The sequence below is a fragment of the Phaenicophaeus curvirostris genome, chromosome 6 (genome assembly GCF_032191515.1).
Source record: "Phaenicophaeus curvirostris isolate KB17595 chromosome 6, BPBGC_Pcur_1.0, whole genome shotgun sequence".
Classification (NCBI taxonomy): domain Eukaryota; kingdom Metazoa; phylum Chordata; class Aves; order Cuculiformes; family Cuculidae; genus Phaenicophaeus; species Phaenicophaeus curvirostris.
The window spans coordinates 27193565-27212872 of record NC_091397.1 but is presented as its reverse complement, the minus strand read 5'-3'; the positions used below and the strand labels follow the sequence as shown (position 1 = coordinate 27212872).

At 39.4% G+C, this 19308-nt stretch overlaps 1 protein-coding gene across 1 annotated transcript in view; it reads right to left on the bottom strand.

Annotated features, from left to right (window-relative positions):
* Nucleotides 1-253: 253 nt before the first annotated feature.
* SDHAF3 (succinate dehydrogenase complex assembly factor 3) overlaps nt 254-19308 on the bottom strand; it is a 35668-nt gene continuing 16613 nt past the window's right edge. Inside the window, exon 2 of the mRNA XM_069859695.1 lies at nt 254-1527. Within this exon, the coding sequence (XP_069715796.1) occupies nt 1324-1527 (204 nt within the window). The 3' untranslated portion in view covers nt 254-1323. The remainder of the gene's footprint in view (nt 1528-19308) is intronic.

Sequence of the window (19308 nt, the reverse complement as noted above, 5' to 3'; positions counted from 1 at the left end):
TGTAGAGGCTGCAGCAGAGGAATATGTACTAAAGCAACCGTAAACTGCAGAGGAGTCTTAAAATCAACCTTTTAACAGAAATTAACATCCTGCAAACTTAAGTCCTAGCAAAGAATTGGGAAGAGAAGTAAGGCAGAGGAAAGCAGACTGCTCCCCGAATTGCCCCCAGTTCAGATCCAGAAGCATAGCTTTGGCAAACAGCATGTTACCACTTGAGACAGATGGAAAATGTGCTTACTTGTCAGAGCTGTTATCCCTCAAGAAGAAAGAAATCATGGTGTCTTGAACATGCTGTGGGTAACAGACAGAGAAAAGTCCAGAAATAGAACAAAACTAATAATATAAAACTAGGTTTGGAATATGAAATTAAAGCTGTTTTTTGCACAGAAATTGAGGTGTTTTTTATTAGAAGATAAAAAAATCAGGATCTTTTTTTAGTCACAATAGTATTACAATAGGTATGGATTGTTGTGATGAAGAATTAACCTATTACCCATAAATTACTGACTTTTGTTATGCAGTACTATGAACAGGATAACTTCTGTGATTGAGGAGTTTACAATTTCTGGTCTATATAAAATATTGAACAATACAGGACGCAGAGCTTTTAAAGAGCCTTTGAATTCCAAATACAGAACAATCAACTAATGATTTTTTTTTTTTTTTCATTTTAGAGACTAACAATAATCTGAGTCTAGCTTTGAAATAAAATGCAGAATTTTCTTCATAAGCCAGTGGTTCCTTCAAGGTCAATTTAATAATGAACTAAATCTTTTATTTTAAAGCACTTTTCACAATAAAGCTCAAGCAGAAAACCAACTTTCAATTTCAACAACAGCATGTGTTTCTAATACTTCTCATTTCTTCCCACTGAAATGAGCTCACTCTAATAATGTACTTTTTGTTGTCTACTGAATTCACATCAGAAAACCAAAACTAATTGCATATTCTCCATTAAGGCCATTCTCATCTTCATTCTTCATCCATTATGGTGATATACAAAGAGAAAGATGTTTTGCCCTATGGGTACTAAGATGAAAACAAAACAACTTTATTTCAAAACTTTCAGCTTACTTTTACCAAATTCTTTAAGTCTCCACCTTCCATTAGGAGAAAATAATATTGCAATTAACACAGAATTGTTGTGATTATTCCATTCTAAGATTTATTCTTCCATAGAAAGCCAAACAGCCAGAGACATCTGTTTCAGACAAGTTATGTCAGCAGCAGCGCCCATTATTCCACAGAAACCACATTCAAGTCCAACTGGAAAAGGCAATTCCAAAATGTTTTTGTACACATTAAAATAATTTTTAAAACCTTTTAGGTTTTGTGTTGTGAGTCTTTAGAAACTGTGATTTTTTTATTAAGTTTGGCAGTCTCATCCATCAGTTCCTTCAGCTGTCTGATCTGTTCATCATGGAAGTCATTAAGTTTTTCTTCAGTGAGCTGAATTCCATATACAGTCTTTCCTCTCAAGTTTTCTTTGCCCTCATTAATTTGTTGCTGTATCAGTGCTGCATAGTTCTAATGAGGAAGAAACATAAAGGCCATGACTAATGCAGGATTCAGGTCAACTTTTTTTAATACCATTTTACTGTAATAACATGCTCTTACTCAACCTTCTACAAGAGTCTATTTATCAATAACAAACAACAACAAAAATTACGCTTTTTATAAGAAAGACAAGTTGTTAAGACATTTCTAGTATCTACAGTCAATTTTAAGTAGCTAGTTTAAAATGTGTATCATATACAGAATCAGAGAATCAAAGACTGGTTTGGCTTGGAAGGGACGTTAAATATCATCCAGTTCCAACCCCCCTGTCATGGGCAGGAACATCTCCACCACTGGACCAGGATGCTCAAGGCCCCATCCAACCTGGCCTTGAATATTTCCAGGGAGGGGACATCCACAGCTTTCCTGGGCAATCTGTTCCAGACTCTCACTACCCTCCAACCTAAATCTACTCTCTTCAGTTTAAAGCCATTCCCCCTGGTCCTATCACTACATGCGCTTGTGAAAAGTCCCTCCCCAGCTGTCTTGTACACCCCCTTCAGGTTCTGGAAGGATGCTATAAAGTCTCCCTGGAGATTTCTCCAAGCTGAACAACCCCAGCTCTCAGACTGGGAGGTTACTGGTAACCTCCGTCATAGCAGAAGTGCTCCAGCCCTCTGATCATCTTCATGGCCCTCCTCTGGACCAGTTCCAACTGTTCCATATCCTTCTTATGTTGAGAGATTCCAGAAATGGACACAGTACTCCATTTGGGTTCTCACAAGAGAGGAGTAGAGGGGAAGAATCACCACCCTCAACGCTTCTTTTGATGCAGCCCAGGATATGGTGCCCATTGCTGGCTCATGTCGAGCTTCTCATCAAACAGCAATATGTACAGAATAATTTCATTCCGGAAAAGTATTATTCTTGAAGAAATGTCTTAGAAAAAGCAATCTATAACTAGACAATTCCTACAGCCTCTCTGCCTAACCACCCTCAGCATTTCTGGGAATTTGTAAGAACATTTGCACTGGATTGCTCCAAAAGCAGTAGGAATTCAGCAACTGTGAGACTTCTGTTGCTCTGCCAATTTTGGAAGAAATTAGTTAGCAAAATAAAAAGTTGGGGGAGGGCAAGAATGGGCTTCAAGGACAAACACCACCATACTGCATGCTCATTCCCCAAAGACTAAAAAATAAAATGATAACCTCCTTTCTGTACTGTCCTGAACATAAGTTTGTTCAGACTTAACTTTCAATCCTGTTGTAACATAAAGCATTTGGAATGTGTTTATTTAAATAACAGCATTTATGCCAGTGGATAGGCAAAACCTCTGGCACATGTTACATCAATACCTGGCTGAGGGCCATTATAAAGCAAAACTTCCTCAAGGACAGAAAGTGGTCACACCAGGATTGTGGACATAGATGGAAAACTACTTTCTCATTACTTCGGAGCAATCTTTGACCATTATGACTTTTCTGAATTACAAGACTCAAAGGTTTAGCAAGGACAGCAGTTCTGCAAATTTAATTCGGCTAGCGGTGCTTCCACTGACACCACTGAGTTCAAAGCCCATTAGCATGGACCCTATGCACTCCCTGGCTCCCTCTGCCCAGCACCAGCACCGCTGCAGCAGCTCTTGAAAAAGCTGTCGTGAGTGAATTTGTGAAAAGTGTGCGTAATTAATGAAGTCAGTGAACCTACTGGGATGTTTAAAAGTTAAGCACACATTTTAACACTGGGTTATAGAGGGAACCTAAACTTTCACATTTTCTTCAGAACAGGATAAAACAAACTCCACTACTAAGAAATCAATTTGAAAAGTTATTTTTATTGGAGAAAATACAGGCTTCTCTCCTACTACAGTAAAGTATCTTTTAAAACACTCTTAAATTTTCAAGCAAAACTCTGAATATAGTATAAGAAACCGAACTAAAAAAAACCCCTATAATCTAAATAAATGACAACTGTGTTACATTGTAACATTTTTAAAAAAAAATAAAGGATCAAATACCAAGAGTATTCAAACCCACAGGATTACAGCAATGAGATAGAAGGATTATTTTAATTTCCAATTTTCAGCTAAAAGGAGCCTCAGTGTTGCCTACTGAATTGTTAAGCCAGTCACTAGGAAAGATACTAAAGTCATTACTTCAGCTGTATGATTCTATGTCTAATAATTCCAGAGAAGTGGGTGAGAAAGATGAATGTTATTCATGAGCGTATGACAAATTTCAAAACAACAGCATTTACTAGCATAAATACCCTATATTGTTTATGGACTAGATCAAGCCTTACTAAACTCAGCAGGATCTTTCCAGTTCTGCTGCAAAGCTTGATTCACAGATACTTAAAGAGATAGATAAAAGAAACCAGGGCAAACAAAAGCAAATTTTTATTAACTCTGATCTAAACTGATCCCTTATTTCTAACTGAGAGATCTGTCGTGGTGCAACATTGCATTAAAGTCACCTATTAAGAAAAATAACAACCGTTTCATGATATTGACCCGTATCACCTCTCCTGGTTTTATATTAAATACACATTCAAGGAACAGTGACACTACAGTTAACTCCTGCAGTAATCCTATACCTTAGCAGTACTACCTTATGGTAGAGTTAGTCTAGGACTTAGGAGACCTAGTTCTGGTTACTGAACTATCAAACAGTAACAACAAGGTAAAAAAATTATGATGGGTTAAAGGGTCTTCAACTTTGTGACTTAGAGAATTTTTTATCAAGGCCAGTGGACAAACGCGATCTCTGAAGCTGTCAGCATACCAGACGTTACACATCAACTATTCTACTTCAGCCTACAAATTTCTGCACAGAACAATCCAGTCAGTATTGAATCCAGACTCCAAAACCAGAAATCTTCATTGCACCAAACAAGAACATTCACAGTATATCATTCAGAAACAATCCTGAAAGCAAGCAATGTGAAACTCCCCACATCTTATCAAGAGACCTGACAAAATGTACAAATCCTGAGAACCCCTATATACCATGTCCCGCTAGTGCAGATTCCACAGGAGGGGAAATGTCCTCCCTATCACTAATGATCAGGGAGCAGCCCGGGGCTCCTGCTACAGGTGTGGTGTGGGGTACCTAGAAATAACTAGTCCATCTAAAGACTAGTTACAGCTTCACAAATTTTGTTGACAAGATTTTCTTTTCTAAAAATATCAAACTTAAAAAAGTAAAAAGTCTGCACTATATATATATTTAATCTAGCATCAAATCATCACGTTTCACAAAACATCAGCATTAAAGAATCCAGATCTCAGAAGCTGTGGTCCTCAACAAAGCCACAACACCCACTCTCACAGATGCCCCGCATCCAGACACACAGCAATAGACTGTATTTCCCAGTTCCTTGATGCCAGGTATTCTGCTTCACAGCACTCTAACATGCTCCCATCCGGGCATGTCCCTGCTGGCTCTTTTTCCCCTCTCATTTCCTAGCTGAATCAATGTTTTGTACATGCCAGAAAGCCTCAATAGTTGCAATGTCACATCGATTTGTAATGTGAACAAAAATTCAGAACTGGACCCTGAGAATATGCTGGGGTTTGATTGGTTCATGATAGAAAATAGAACTTTATCACCTCATTTTAGTAAAAGGTAATGATGCACTAAGGAAAATATGTTTCAGCCTTTACAAAAGCACTGGAAAAAGATCAACTATATGGCATATCTCATTTTCTCTGCCTGTGATGCCAGATGAGGAACAAACAAAGCTTGGGATGTTTGTTTTTGTTAACACAATACTGTTCCCTCAGAAATTCATACTGTTACTATGTGTTCAGTGATTTGTGCAAAGATACTACAGTATTTGGTGGTATATAGTCCTGCAATCTAAAATTCAGCTTCTATAAAGAAAATGCACCATTTTGCTAACTGCACATGAATTTCATTTTGTTGAATTCCAAAGTTCACCACTAGTTTTAAAAGAGGAATGAAAAAAATACATAACTAACATTTGTTCTTTCAACAATAAAAATATATATACTTTTCGTCACAGAAGAGTGATCACAGTCCCTCTCGGGCAACAAGAAGGAGCAGTATGTTTCTGTAAGCTCTTCTTTTCATTAGAATTTAAGAGAGACAGAAGTTAACTATTGCCTAGTGCCATCTTCCCTACCAGCAGAACTGCTTAGCTTTCCTAAACAAGGAAAATTACTTCACTTCTGTCTTTCATTTTACTTTACAATCATGATGCAACTCCCTGGCAGATTACTCTAATTACGGCTATTCTGCTTGCAGAACCAGAGACAGGAGACAGAAATGGAAGCCAAGTGAATTTGCACCCTCACAGAGTCAGGCTCAGTGTACAGGGGATGGCACACAGCTTCAGGGGCTTTTTAGGTTAGTTGATTGTTCCTCTGTAAGTAGCTCTTACTGCAACAAACCCCTGCCTAAACCAGCTGTACCTTCTGGGCACAACATGAAAAGAACAAACAAAACCCAAACCACCAGCTGAATGGCAAAACCCTTTGCTCTTTGCCTATGACTGCCACCAGAAACAAAGAGGATTAAAATCAAGCCTAAGTGACGATAAGCTCTCCTGGCCATTTACCATCAAAAGATGGCTGATTTATCCAGTATTCAATCCCAGCATGCTGGCCAACTGTATCACAGACACCCTCAGAATCCTGCTCCTACCAGTATCCATCCCAGTTTTAAAGAAGGGTAACAGTCTGAGGTGCAGACGGGCCAAATCCCTGCATTGCCAACAGCACGTGCAACCACAGTGACTCCTCGAAGCTCTCTGTATAGCCAATGCAGAGGCAGATGCTGCACCTGAATGCTCTGATGCACTCCTTAGAGATGCTGGTTCTGCCCACAGACCATGCTGTGTGCAAGCTGAATCACAGAATCATAGAATCATAGAATCATAGAATCACCAGGTTGGAAGAGACCCACCGGATCATCGAGTCCAACCATTCCTATCAAACACTAAACCATGCCCCTCAGCACCTCGTCCACCCGTGCCTTAAACACCTCCAGGGAAGGTGAATCAACCACCTCTCTGGGTACCCTGTTCCAATGCCCAATGACTCTTTCTGGGAAGAATTTTTTCCTAATGTCCAGCCTAAACCTCCCCTGGCAGAGCTTGCAGCCATTCCCTCTTGTCCTGTCCCCTGTCACTTGGGAGAAGAGGCCAGCACCCTCCTCTCTATAACCTCCTTTCATGTAGTTGTAGAGAGCAATGAGGTCTCCCCTCAGCCTCCTCTTCTCCAGGCTAAACAACTCCAGCTCTCTCAGCCGCTCCTCGTACCCAGCCATTAGGCTCTCTTAAAGTCTTATGATACAATTATTGAACTTCCAAGTGATTTCTACAAAAACAGACAAGGTATTTACTGAAACCAATAACCACAAGGTTTTTATTTAAATTCACTAACTGAAGAGAACGCACACTTTTCCTCTCCGATCTGATCCATAAGCATTCACAGAAAGCACGAATCATCGAAAGGGAAAGGGATGTGTGACATTAGAGGTCTCAAAATACCACACATTACTAAGAGGGTGTCAGCCTTGTTGTTCTCAAAGTTGAGAAAGGACTAAATACAAAATTAAAGCAAAAACCACACAACCAAAAACCCGCTCCCTGACTGCCAGATGTACAGGCTCCTACCTGGTCCAGTGCATGCTAACAGATATTTATCTCATATGAGAATAAAACATGGTGCTAGACATTTATGATTTAATCATAAGACTAAATGGGTTAAGAGTCCATTTGCCCATTTTCACTGCAAAAAGGTAACCATAATTTCTATCTTCTGTTTTCTTTGGCGTTCTCCTCAACATATACAATGCTACATTTTGGGCAATCATTCAAAAAATCTCTGCAAGATTCATTTAGATACAAAAAGTTGGGATCAATATGTCTGTTTACAGAAACTATCTGTACAATTCACTTTCTTGACAGATTTTCTCTTAAGAAAAGGTCTAAAATTTTAGCTTTCCTTAAGCAGTTAAGCTATAAAGCTGATGTATTCATCCATTTCAAAAAGACTATCCCCTCTTGCAATGAAGTTAATGATAACACAGCGAAACAGCAACGTTACTGAGGTCAGATCAGAAACCACCACTCTGCAACACGTTAAACAAACAGAGCATAGTCAGGCACTGAAAAACGCTATCAAATTATTTTAAATTGATTTTTCTCAGGGCAACATGAAAAAAACAAGCATGGTCTGACAGGCCACTCTCATCGCTCCTTGGAACCTAACTTAAAAATCCAGCATTTCAAATTCTTCTGCTACTACTAGAAGGAAAACCAAACACATGCTGCTAGGACAGCAGCATGAAGAAACGACTGTGAACTAACAGTAAAGCAAGGAACAATCTGTTCTTTTTATTGTGCAGAGGTACGTTCAATAACTTATTTTATGTACGTTCAGACAGAATTCTGCAAGTGATTTACTGTATTTTCTACTTCAAAACTGTTTTGCTTATTAAACTCAGCATCAGCAAAACACAAAATCTTTATAGAAATTATTTCTAAATGGGAGATACACCTCAAGAAATTCAAAAGCATCTTAATGTATTTCACCTGAAGCTAGTATAGTATAGATAGAAATATAATAAAAAAAACAGGAAAACTCTACCACACTTACGCTCAGCTTAGTACACAGTTTCAGAGGATATTTTTGTACAGTCATGTATGTTAAGCCATAGCAACTTAAACCTCACACAATAATTCTACTTAAAATAGCCTATAAACATTTTTAAAATTGCATAACATATAATTACTGTCAAATATATTCCCTAATCTGAATAAACAGCTTTGTGAAGTCACACATCCTCTACAGGAACAATGTATTATCAGACATTGCATTACCTTTGTTTTTGTAAAGGACACACCATGACACTTTAAAAAATGTCAATATACTACGAGTGGTGAATAAGACTTCTTCCTGCTTTTGAAAATACCATCAAATGGTATTTGGAAGACACCAGGTAATGACATATAGCTGGCATTATCAGTTTCTTATGTGGAAAATTAAAACTGTAACTGATGGGAAAAGTGCAACAGAAGGAAGATGGGAAATCCACTCTGAGGTACCCAGCACTGCAGAAGACCTCTAGGGAATAAATATGTCCAGCTCCTATTGCAAGTCCTGACAGAAGGTGAAAAAACAACTTCTCTTCTGGCATTTAAATCACCTGAGCACACATCATATGTGTAACAGTAAACCAGAGGCAACTCTTAGCTAGAGGAACTTGCATGAACTTGTATTCAGCGCTGGCTTAACAGTGTTCCTGGCTCAAAGCCTGAAGAATGTAGGGCGAGGGGTTTACAGTGGAGTGGTTTTGCAAAACGAAAATATTTATTGACTGTAGTGAGTGAGCACTGAAGAGAATTATTATTCTTTTTCTGAAAATACTATAGGACTTTACACATAACCTTGGAAAACACTGAAATCCAAAAGGTACAAGGCCAAGTGTTTCATTCCACAGACACTCCAGCCCTGGCACAGCGGACAACGCTTGCACTTTGAGGCAACAGTAAGGCCTCTAACCCTGCACTGTCCTCCAGTTAAATAAAGCATTACAAACAAATTAATCACCATAAATATATGGATACACTATAAATTTAACAGGCATATACAAGAAAAAAATAGCAACAAGCTTATTTATGACAGAAACCAATGTTTCCCCTCCTGTAGCATCTCCTTCATTACCAACATCACAGAACAGAATCCATCAACAAAATGTTTAATATCTACTAAGAGACTCACTGTTTGCAAAGTAACACTATGTTTTCTGGTTTCAAAACCAGGGAAACATTTTCAGCACAGACATGTTAAAACAAGCCATGGCACAGCCCTTCAACGGGGTGGTCTGGGCTAGGGTAGCCATAGCTGCAAAGTCAGAGACCAGAGACAGTGCTGCAGTCAGCAAAGATTGCAACAACAGAGGTAAGCAGGCAAATGCTTTGCAAGTCCTGTGTTCACCACTGCTTTCCTTGAGGTATCGCTGAAATAATATTCTAATCCTCTTTACATTTACACACAAATCTCTGTTGCTCCTACTAAACACACAGCTCTTTGGCTTGAGTGAAGCACTACGGTTACTAACGGACAGGATACCTGTGGCTGTGCTACAGGCTACAGATTTAATTAGCTCCTCTGTTCAACGATTTATCTATATTTCATTACAACAATTTTTTATAAATGCTGCTGTTCTGAGATCTGCTTACCGCCTCCTGATAGCTCATAGACGTAAAGAATAAGATCCTTTAAATAAGCTAAAAAAATCTGCCATTTCCATTACATTTCAAATTTCAACCATCCCTGGTATTTTCCATTAACAATAGAAGGGTGCAGTTAAGCAGAAGTTAGGATGTAACACAATTAATAGGTACGTTTTATTCAGAGGTTTGCTATGTATAAAAACATGAACACTTAAAAAAAGGACTGAATAGCTTATATGAGCAGTCATTAAGTGCTGAAACTTAGCACATATAAGTAAGAATCAAAAAGGGTCTCAGGAGTACTTTTTTTTTATTAAAGCTGAAACACTACCCACTCTATTTAAAAAGAAAATGCACTCATAAATTTAAAGAAAGCACATTTTCATACTTCTTCTTAAAACTTTGGCTTATGTGAAAACACAAAAACAATTTTTTCAAAGCATTTTTTTCTAATCCATCAACAGTGCAAACTGCATTCCTGCAGTCCCTCATTCTCCCCTGTGCATTACCACCTCTTGAGCAGGACAGATAAGGAATCTCCGAAGAGGAAAAATATGCCAGAGCAGGGCTAAACCTGAATGGGTAACTCACAGCCCCTGTCCCTGCCCCTGTACTTAGGCAGCCACTACAGTGGCACTCCAGAAAGGGAAGGAAAAACAGGGACACTAAAGCAGCACACAAAGTTCTTTTAATCATAAATACAAAACACAAAAGGTACAAAAATTACATTGTTTGCCAGAGGCCAAGCTGGATCCTCAAGTACCCTTCAAGACCACAACTGTGGAGAACGCATCTCACTATGGGATACATCATGTTCTCCCAAACAACACAGGTGAGATAAAATCCTCCTTTTTCTAACAGATATACTCAATTGTAATTAATGAGGTACTCTGAAAACAAGCTGTGTGACGAGCAGCTTGTATAAGCTGGTTTGTGTTTCAGTCCATTATTAGATGGAAAGATTTGTAGAGGCCATTTCAAGCCAAGGGGATAGTCTAGCATTTGTGATGGCATTGTTTACATCTAAATGTTATATGTCTAAGTTAAGCTAGAGATGCACATTGTCTTTGTGCTGAGCATCAGAGAGAAACTTCTGTTTTCAACATAACATGATGACTGGATACACTGTCCTCCAGAGATGTGGCTCTCATCACTGTGACAGCAACTACATGTGTGTCTCTCTCTCACTGGCTGCAGATGACTGGCTTCAATCAACTTCCTTTCTTTCTTATGGTAAAGGCAAGTATTCGTTAGTTGTTTTGTTTCACGTTTTTCTACTTACAACAGGTAGCAAAAATACCATTTCTCTTTGAATGAAGTTATAAACCCTCCCCTGGAGTTTGTTTTCTCTTTGGGTAAAACAAATTGAAAAACAAATGGCAGTTCCTTTTCACCCTTAGAAAATTCTGAATTACATATATTTTAATTTCTGAGGATGAAAGACCATGTCACCATTTCTAATTACAGCACACAGAGGTAAAACAGATTTCACCAGAACAAATCACTGGCTCATAAAAAATGGCAACAACCGGAAAACTTTAATGTTTTCTAAAAGTTTATCTGAATGGAAAAACCACAAGAACTTTAGCAATATCACGTTTTTCAGGAGACTCAGGAAGGATGCTAGAATACATGATTATGGACCAAATTTCAGGGTAGACATCACAGTAACACAATGATGCACACAATATGACTATACTGAACTGTTACCATATAAGTGGTTTGGGTTTTGGTTGCTTGCTTGTTTGCAGTTTGGAAGGAGAGAATGAATAACTGTTCAGCTAAAATGGAGCCAGGGAATATAATTATGTAACACTTAGTACTCAGCAGGGAGAATTATTATTTGATCAGGAAGGTATAAATGGAATACTTTTATTGAACACAGTTTACTAATACTGTTAAACTGGAAGAAACCACATTTATTTAGAGGAATATGAAAAAAGCACAAGAACTAACTCATCTTCCTTTATAGATTAAGTAACAAGTTATTTTAATGTCTATTTTTCATGTAAGACTTATGAGATCATAATTTGAGGTGAAAGCGGGAGGTTTGTGACGTGACTGTCAAGGTAAACATTTATCAATGTTATTAAGACCAAAATGGAGTACCACAGCATCAAAGTACATCAGACTGGCTTTACTATAATTTGTGGAAAAACAAGCTGTGATTAATTATTTCTTTCTAGATACACAATATTTACATCAGTATTGTGCATCAGGGTCAAAACCTTGGTCAGCAAAAGCTTTTTCCACCATTGGGTAACTATAGCCTTTAAGATCCTCTCCACTTTTGTTGATAAGCTTCATCTCAGGCCTTAAATAGAAAGCTTGATCTCATTCTAGGGAAGAAGAAAGAAAGAAAAAGAAAAGAAAAAGAAAGAAAAAACCCAGAATATACTTGAAGGAAAAACAACATCTAAGAAAAAAAATAAAATTACTAATTAGGTTCTGAAAAGAGAGATCAGTCTGAAACACAGGCGCAGCACAAGAAATGGAGCAGGAATAAGAGATGGGAAGAACAAAAGAGATGGTCATACAAATGGCTTCCAAAGTCTTAACAAGACCCTGTGATGGTCCTCTTCCATTGCACAGGCTGTATCATTCAAATCATGAATTCCACTGGAAAAACAGTTTTTTCTTATGAAACCATGAACAAAAATATTCTTCTCTGAAGTACATATCAGTATTTGAGAGTCCTTTAGATTGTAATGGAGACAAAAATACTTGGAAGAGAAATATATTAAAAACACCATTAGAACTTAACAATTAACAATTAACTTAACAATTTAAGAATAAAACAGAAAATTATTGTCTGTAACCTTATCCATAAAAATGATGATGAAATTACACTGTTATTAATACCAAACTGTAAGACTGCTGTGACTGGACAAATAAGCTACAGATCAGAAAAGTTAAACTTCTTTCTAGAACATTGTTTCATAATTTCATTCAAATTGTTGAGGATTTATTAGAATTTGTAAGATAATTATTTTTTGACTCAGTTTCTATTTTGCTTCGACATCTCATACTGTGCCTGGCAGCTCTTTGGCTAATACAAAAGTTGTCCTGTGCAATTCTGTCTACTATTGATGTTTTTTCTGGAAAATATTATCCTACTGTCTCACTGAAAATTCAGGGGTTTATGACATGCTGTTAATTTAAAGCAGGGCAAGGGAAAAGACTGGAAGGGATAGTATGAGTCGGTTTTAGGAACTTAAACTTCCTCAATGCATCTGTTATACTGCAATATTTCTATTTAAATATTAAGCTAGGAAATCTTGGTGAAGTACTTCACTGCAGATAATTCCCAGACAAACATCAACAATAAGTGCAATCATTTTACCTAAAAAAACCCTCTGAAAACTGTTTTAGCAACACAATCACACAACTGTAATTAAAGCACACAATGCAAACATCGCTTACAGACTCCCCTATCAACTCTTTAAATAGAGGACAAGCATCTTAAATTTGTGAGTATTTGTTTCAGAAGTACTACTTCCAGATTTTCAAGGAAGCCAATGACTACATATCTAGCTATTTGCAAAAGGAAAACAAACTGTTTCCAAGACAACCACGTTAGTTTCCAGACTGCCAGATATTAAATAAGAACATGCAAAAGATTACGTATCTCAGATGATGAAACTTGATGATGCATGTTCTTCTACTCAATATATACTTAATGAAGCATTTAAGCATACATATATAGCCAAAAGAGACTCAGTATTCTTATTTTTCCATTATTCATAGTCCTACAGGCTCATTAAAGCCAAAACCTTAAACTAATGCAGTAAACAAAAAATTTAATCCACAAATAGTATATTGTATTGATTTCACTAACACTGTAATAACCCTTCTGCTGAGGGTGCACTGAATTTTATATTTTAATGGACATGTAGAAGAATAATGTCCTTAAAAGAATTAAGTAAAAGTCATGGGCAATATTTAATAAAATTAGCAGAAGGTCATTAGTGTAAAAGTCAGATCCATCCCTCAGGACAAACAGACATAAACTTCCCAAGTTTTATGTGAACGTATTCTATGTTCCCTGTTCCAATACAATACATGGCATACTAATTTAGCAAAGCAAATTTGTTAACAGAAAACACTGTCAAAGGCTGATTTTCTGAGTGAGTCTTAGCATGGTCCCTCTACAAACAGAGGAGAGAGACAAGCCCTACCTGGGTGTTTATGGAGGTATTAGAACCAGGCAAGCAAGGAGTCATTAAATTTTATCTACCTGCTTCTGCTTCATAAAGCACTACCAAGGAGACTGGTCACCAACAAAAGAAAACCTAAATAGAGATGGGCTTATATTGTTTAAAAAATAAAAAAAATATTGCCACAGGGAAACACAGATGATTCCTTCTAAGGGTGTTACTTAGATATATACAATGTTCAGTTTGGTACTTTTGAAAGCCCTGCTCTATAGTAATAACTTGCTGTATTCGACCACAATCATTTGGCTATAATTCAGTTCTTGTTTTTAAACAGCAGCAATATAGCATCTCTATGAAAACAAATGCATACTGATGTAACTGAGGTTTTCCTTTAGACAAGTAACATTGTGCTGCTTTATACTTGTAAACTCACTCTATGATAAAGAAGGCTTCTTACTGCAATTAGCACGTTTTTCATAGTACTGAATAAAAGGCAAAAAAGATTCACAGAATCACAAGGTTGTAAAAGACCCACAGGATCATCAAGTCCAACCATTCCTATCAACCATTAAACCATGCCCCTCAGCACCTCATCCACCCGTCTTTTAAACAACTCCAGGGAAGGGGACTCAGCCACGTCCCTGGGCAGCCTGTTCCAGCACCCAATAACCCTTTCTGTGAAAATTTTTTTTCCGATGTCCAGCCTAAACCTCCCCTGGCAGAGCTTGAGGCCATTCCCTCTTGTCCTGTCCCCTGTCACTTCGGAGAAGAGGCCAGCTCCCTCCTCTCTATAACCTCCTCTCAGGTAGTTGCAGAGAACGATAAGGTCTCTCCTCCGCCTTCTCTTCTCCAGGCTAAACAACTCAAGTTCCCTCAGCCACTCCTCATAAGACTTGTTCTCCAGCCCGTTCACCAGTTTCGTTGCTCTTCCCTGGACATGCTCCAGAGCCTCAACATCCTTCTTGTGGTGAGGGGCCCAGAACTGAACACAGGATTCAAGGTACAGTCTTACTAGTGCCGAGTACAGAGGGAGAATAACCTCCCTGGACCTGCTGGTCACACTGTTTCTGATACAAGCCAAGATGCCATTGGCCTTCTTGGCCACCTGGGCACACTGCTGGCTCATGTTCAGTCGGCTGTCAACCAACACCCCCAGGTCCCTCTCCTCTAGGCAGCTTTCCAGCCAGACTTCTCCTAGTCTGTAGCACTGCATAGGGTTGTTGCGCCCCAAGTGCAGGACCCGGCATTTGGCCTTGTTAAACCTCATGCTATTGGACTCTGCCCAGCAGTCCAGCCTGTTCAGATCCCTTTGCAGAGCCTCCCTACCCTCCAGCAGATCAACACTTGCACCCAGCTTAGTGTCGTCCGCAAACTTGCTAAGGGTGCACTCCATGCCTTCATCCAGGTCATTGATAAAGACATTGAACAGGGCTGGACCCAGCACTAAACCCTGGGGAACCCCGCTTGTCACTGGCCTCCAGCTGGACTTAACACCATTTACCAGCACTCTCTGGGCCCGGCCATCCAACCAATTTTCCACCCAGGAGAGTGTGCGCCTGTCCAGGCCAGAGGCTGACAGTTTCCAAAACAGAATGCTGTGAGAAACTGTGTCAAAGGCTTTACTGAAGTCCAGGAAGACCACATCCACAGCCTTTCCCTCATCCAGTAGCCGAGTTACTTTGTCATAGAAGGCGATCAGGTTAGTTTGGCAAGACCTGCCTTTTGTGAACCCGTGTTGACTGGGCCTGATCACCTGGTTCTCTTGCATGTGCTTCATGATAGCACTCAAGATCACCTGCTCCATGACTTTCCCTGGCACTGAGGTCAGACTGACAGGCCTGTAGTTCCCTGGATCCTCCCTGCGACCCTTCTTGTAGATGGGCACAACATCAGCCAGCCTCCCATCCAGTGGGACTTCTCCAGTCTTCCAGGACTGCTGGGAGATGATGGAAAGGGGTTTGGCCATCATATCTGCCAGCTCCTTCAATACCCTTGGGTGGATCCCACCCGGCCCCATAGACTTGTGCATGTCTAGCTGGGCAAGCAAATCTCTAACCGCCTCTTCTCCTCACGGGAGCCTCATTCTGCTGCTCTAACTCCTGGGTTTGTACACAGAGGGAACAACTTTCTTTACAACTAAAGACTGAGGCAAAGAAGGCATTAAGTACCTCAGCCTTTTCCTCATCCCCTGTCACTGTTGTTCCTTCTGCATCCAATAGGGACTGTATATTCTCCCTAGTCCTCCTTTCATTGTTAATATATTTATAGAAAGATTTTTGTTATCTTTCACCAACTTGGCCAATCTGAGCCCTAGCTGGGCTTTAGCCCTCCTGATTTTTTCTCTGCACAATCTCACTTCCTCCCTGTAGTCCACCCAAGACGCCTGTCCCTTCTTCCAAAACTCATAGACATTCCTCTTCTTTTTGATGTCCCTCAAGATCTCCCTGCTCAACCAAGCTGGTTTTTTTCCCCGACGGCTCCTTCTCTGGACCATGGGGACAACTTGCTCATGAGCTGCTAGGATTTCCTTTCTGGAGAGCACCCAGCCCTCATGGGCTCCCTTGCCTTAAGGACTGTCTCCGTCAACCAGCCTTCTGAACAGTCCAAAGTCTGCCCTCTGGAAGTTTAATGTGACTGTTCTGCTAATCCCCCTCCTCATCTCACCCAGAACGGAAAATTCTACCATCTCATGATCACTTTGTCCCAGGCGTACTTCAACAGTCACATCCCCCACAAGGTCTTCTCTGTTCACAAACAGCAGGTCCAGGAGGGCGCCTTCCCTTGTCGGCTCACTCACCAGTTGTGTGAGGAAGTTGTCTTCCACACACTCTGGGAACCTCCTAGACTGCTTCCTTTCTGCTGTATTGTACTTTCACTCATTAGTCTCTGTGTCAGACCTAGTGCAAATTTTTAAAGCTCTTGTTGCTGCAGCAAAAGATGCTAAATAATATTCAAGTTTTAGACCAGCCACACCCTTTGTTAACACATAAATATAACTCTGTCAAATGAAGTTAATTGTCTTAAAAGTCTTCCATATCTTCCAAGCAATGGAACAAATCACAGCATTTCCTTCTTTAGTTTTATTGTTCTCAAAAATACAACAGAAGATTCCTTACTCCATTTGATTTTCCTGAAGTATTCTGATATAACACATATGCAGCCAGAAAGTCCTCTGATATAATTGTGCAGGCAAAAACGGTGATATTAGAAGTTCCCATTCTAAATGCAATTCTAAAATTGTACTTATTTTTTTTAATAGTTTACTAAGGTAAAAAAACTCTAATGCCTACAAATCTATGTATCTTACCAGGGGTTTTTAACTTGCAGGTTTTTATACAATCTCTGAACTACTTCAGAAGTAGCCATAGAAGTTAACTGAAGAAAACAAACGTGTCATCAGTATGTTTAAGAGCTTCTATAAAGGAGCATGCATCTCTCCTGACTATGTCAGAGCCTTCAAATCTGAAAAAAAACAAAAACAAAAACAAAAAAAAACTTCTGTAATCATCTGGAAGTCACTATTTATTTAGCCCTTTATCCAACGGCTCTGATATTTAAGAGGATTTTTATACCATCTGTCACCATACAGTAAGTATGGGCTGGGCTACACAGAAGACTAGGGGGATTAAGTACAAAAAAGGAAAGAGGAAAATTCACTGATATGGTGAACAAGATTCAAAAATCAATTAAGAACTGTAGAGACAGCTAATTTGAAAGCACTTCTGAGAAACTCCTTCAAATATTCTGTACTGTTCTAGGTGAGAACAAATACACATGAAATTCAAGCCTGAACACATTCTCGTGTAATCTCTATACAACAAATACTTCAAAACTAACACACCTAAATCCTGTCCTGTTCCTTCCTTTTTGTGTCTACTATTGTAGGAGGTTAAAAAGAACATGAAAATCTTAAAAAGAACATGAAAGCACCAGAGCCAGGAAAATATCAAGGCAACCTTTCAGAAACACATATGTGCCTCATTAAGATTGGTCAGGCTGGCTTAGTTCTGCACCCTAGCTGCCAGCCTCCCAGGTGCTTTCACAGCTGTACCATGATCTTCAGCTTCAGGTAAAGTACTAACATTTGGAGCAAAACCAACCTGCCTGTATAGAAGACATCAAGAATGAAAAGCGCAGCATACTTGTTATGTTTGTATGACAAAAAACACTGAGATAAACTACCTCTGCTCTGAGTTAAGTGGTACCATTTAATCATTTTGGTATGACACACCTGCATCATCTGCTCAGATGCGCTCTCCACATTTAGACCATGATACTTCTATTAGTGTCAATATCAAATTGCTGCATTGCTGTTTACACTGTATTAAGAAACAACTCATTTTTCTATTGTGCATGATCAGAAAAATAAGAGTTTTCAAAGTGACTACATAATAATTTCTAGAAAATAAGTTCTTTCTGCTTGCCATCCATTGATGATGTGAATCAATGTGTTGCCTCGAGTTTTCTACCAGTCAGACAATACTAAAACTATTCAAGAGGTTTCATTTGTGTTTCAAGGCTTTTCAACATTAAGGAATTATCTCCCATTTACATGGCTTTGAAATGTCTCTGAACTTGTTTAAGCAATGCAATGCTATATGAACAATAAAAACTCAAATTATTTTTTAGTTGTTTATATATCTTAATGAACTTTATTCGCTATTCAAGAAGAATATGGAACAGAAAGTCTTGTATACACTTGCCCTCAAGTAGGCAGTTACATGAGAATCAGCATGACTTCTTTTCCATTCTGCAGGATGGCCATTAGAGCTACCTATGTAACGTAAACTCCCAGTCAAGCTACTCTGCTCTTTAATTTAGTGTCAGAATTCACTGCAGAGTTAGACCAAGATAGTGAACAGGAAAAACTCTCAAGCTGCCCAAAGACATCAGCAGAATAATCTATTTACATCACCTGCCACCCAGCAATGCTTCCCCTTAAACCACACTGATGGTGAATCAGTGATGGGTCTTCACAAGCAGGGCTTTATTTTAGTCTTACGAGGGGGGTGATGTATTAGGTTTGTGTGGCAAGGGCTACAACAGTGGCTTCTGTGAGAAGCTTCTCCTATGTCTTATAAAGCCAATGCCAGCTGGCTCCAAGATGGGCCCACAGCTGGTCAAGGTCGAGCCCATCAATGACAGTGGTAGCACTTCTGCAATAACACAGTGAGAAAGGGAAAAAGTTGCTGCGCAACAGCAATTGCAGCCAAAGAGAGAGGAGAGAAACAACCCTGCAGATGCCAAGGTCAGTGAAGGAGGGGCGTGAGGTGATTCAGGCATCAGACACTCCCCTGCAGCCCAGGCTGAAGGCCATGGTGAGGCAGGCTGTCCCCCTGCAGCCCATGGAGGTTCACAGTGGAGCAGATATCCACCTGCAGCCCCTGGAGAATCCACACCAGAGCAAGTGGATGCACAAAGGAGGCTGTGACCCTATGGGAAGCCTGTG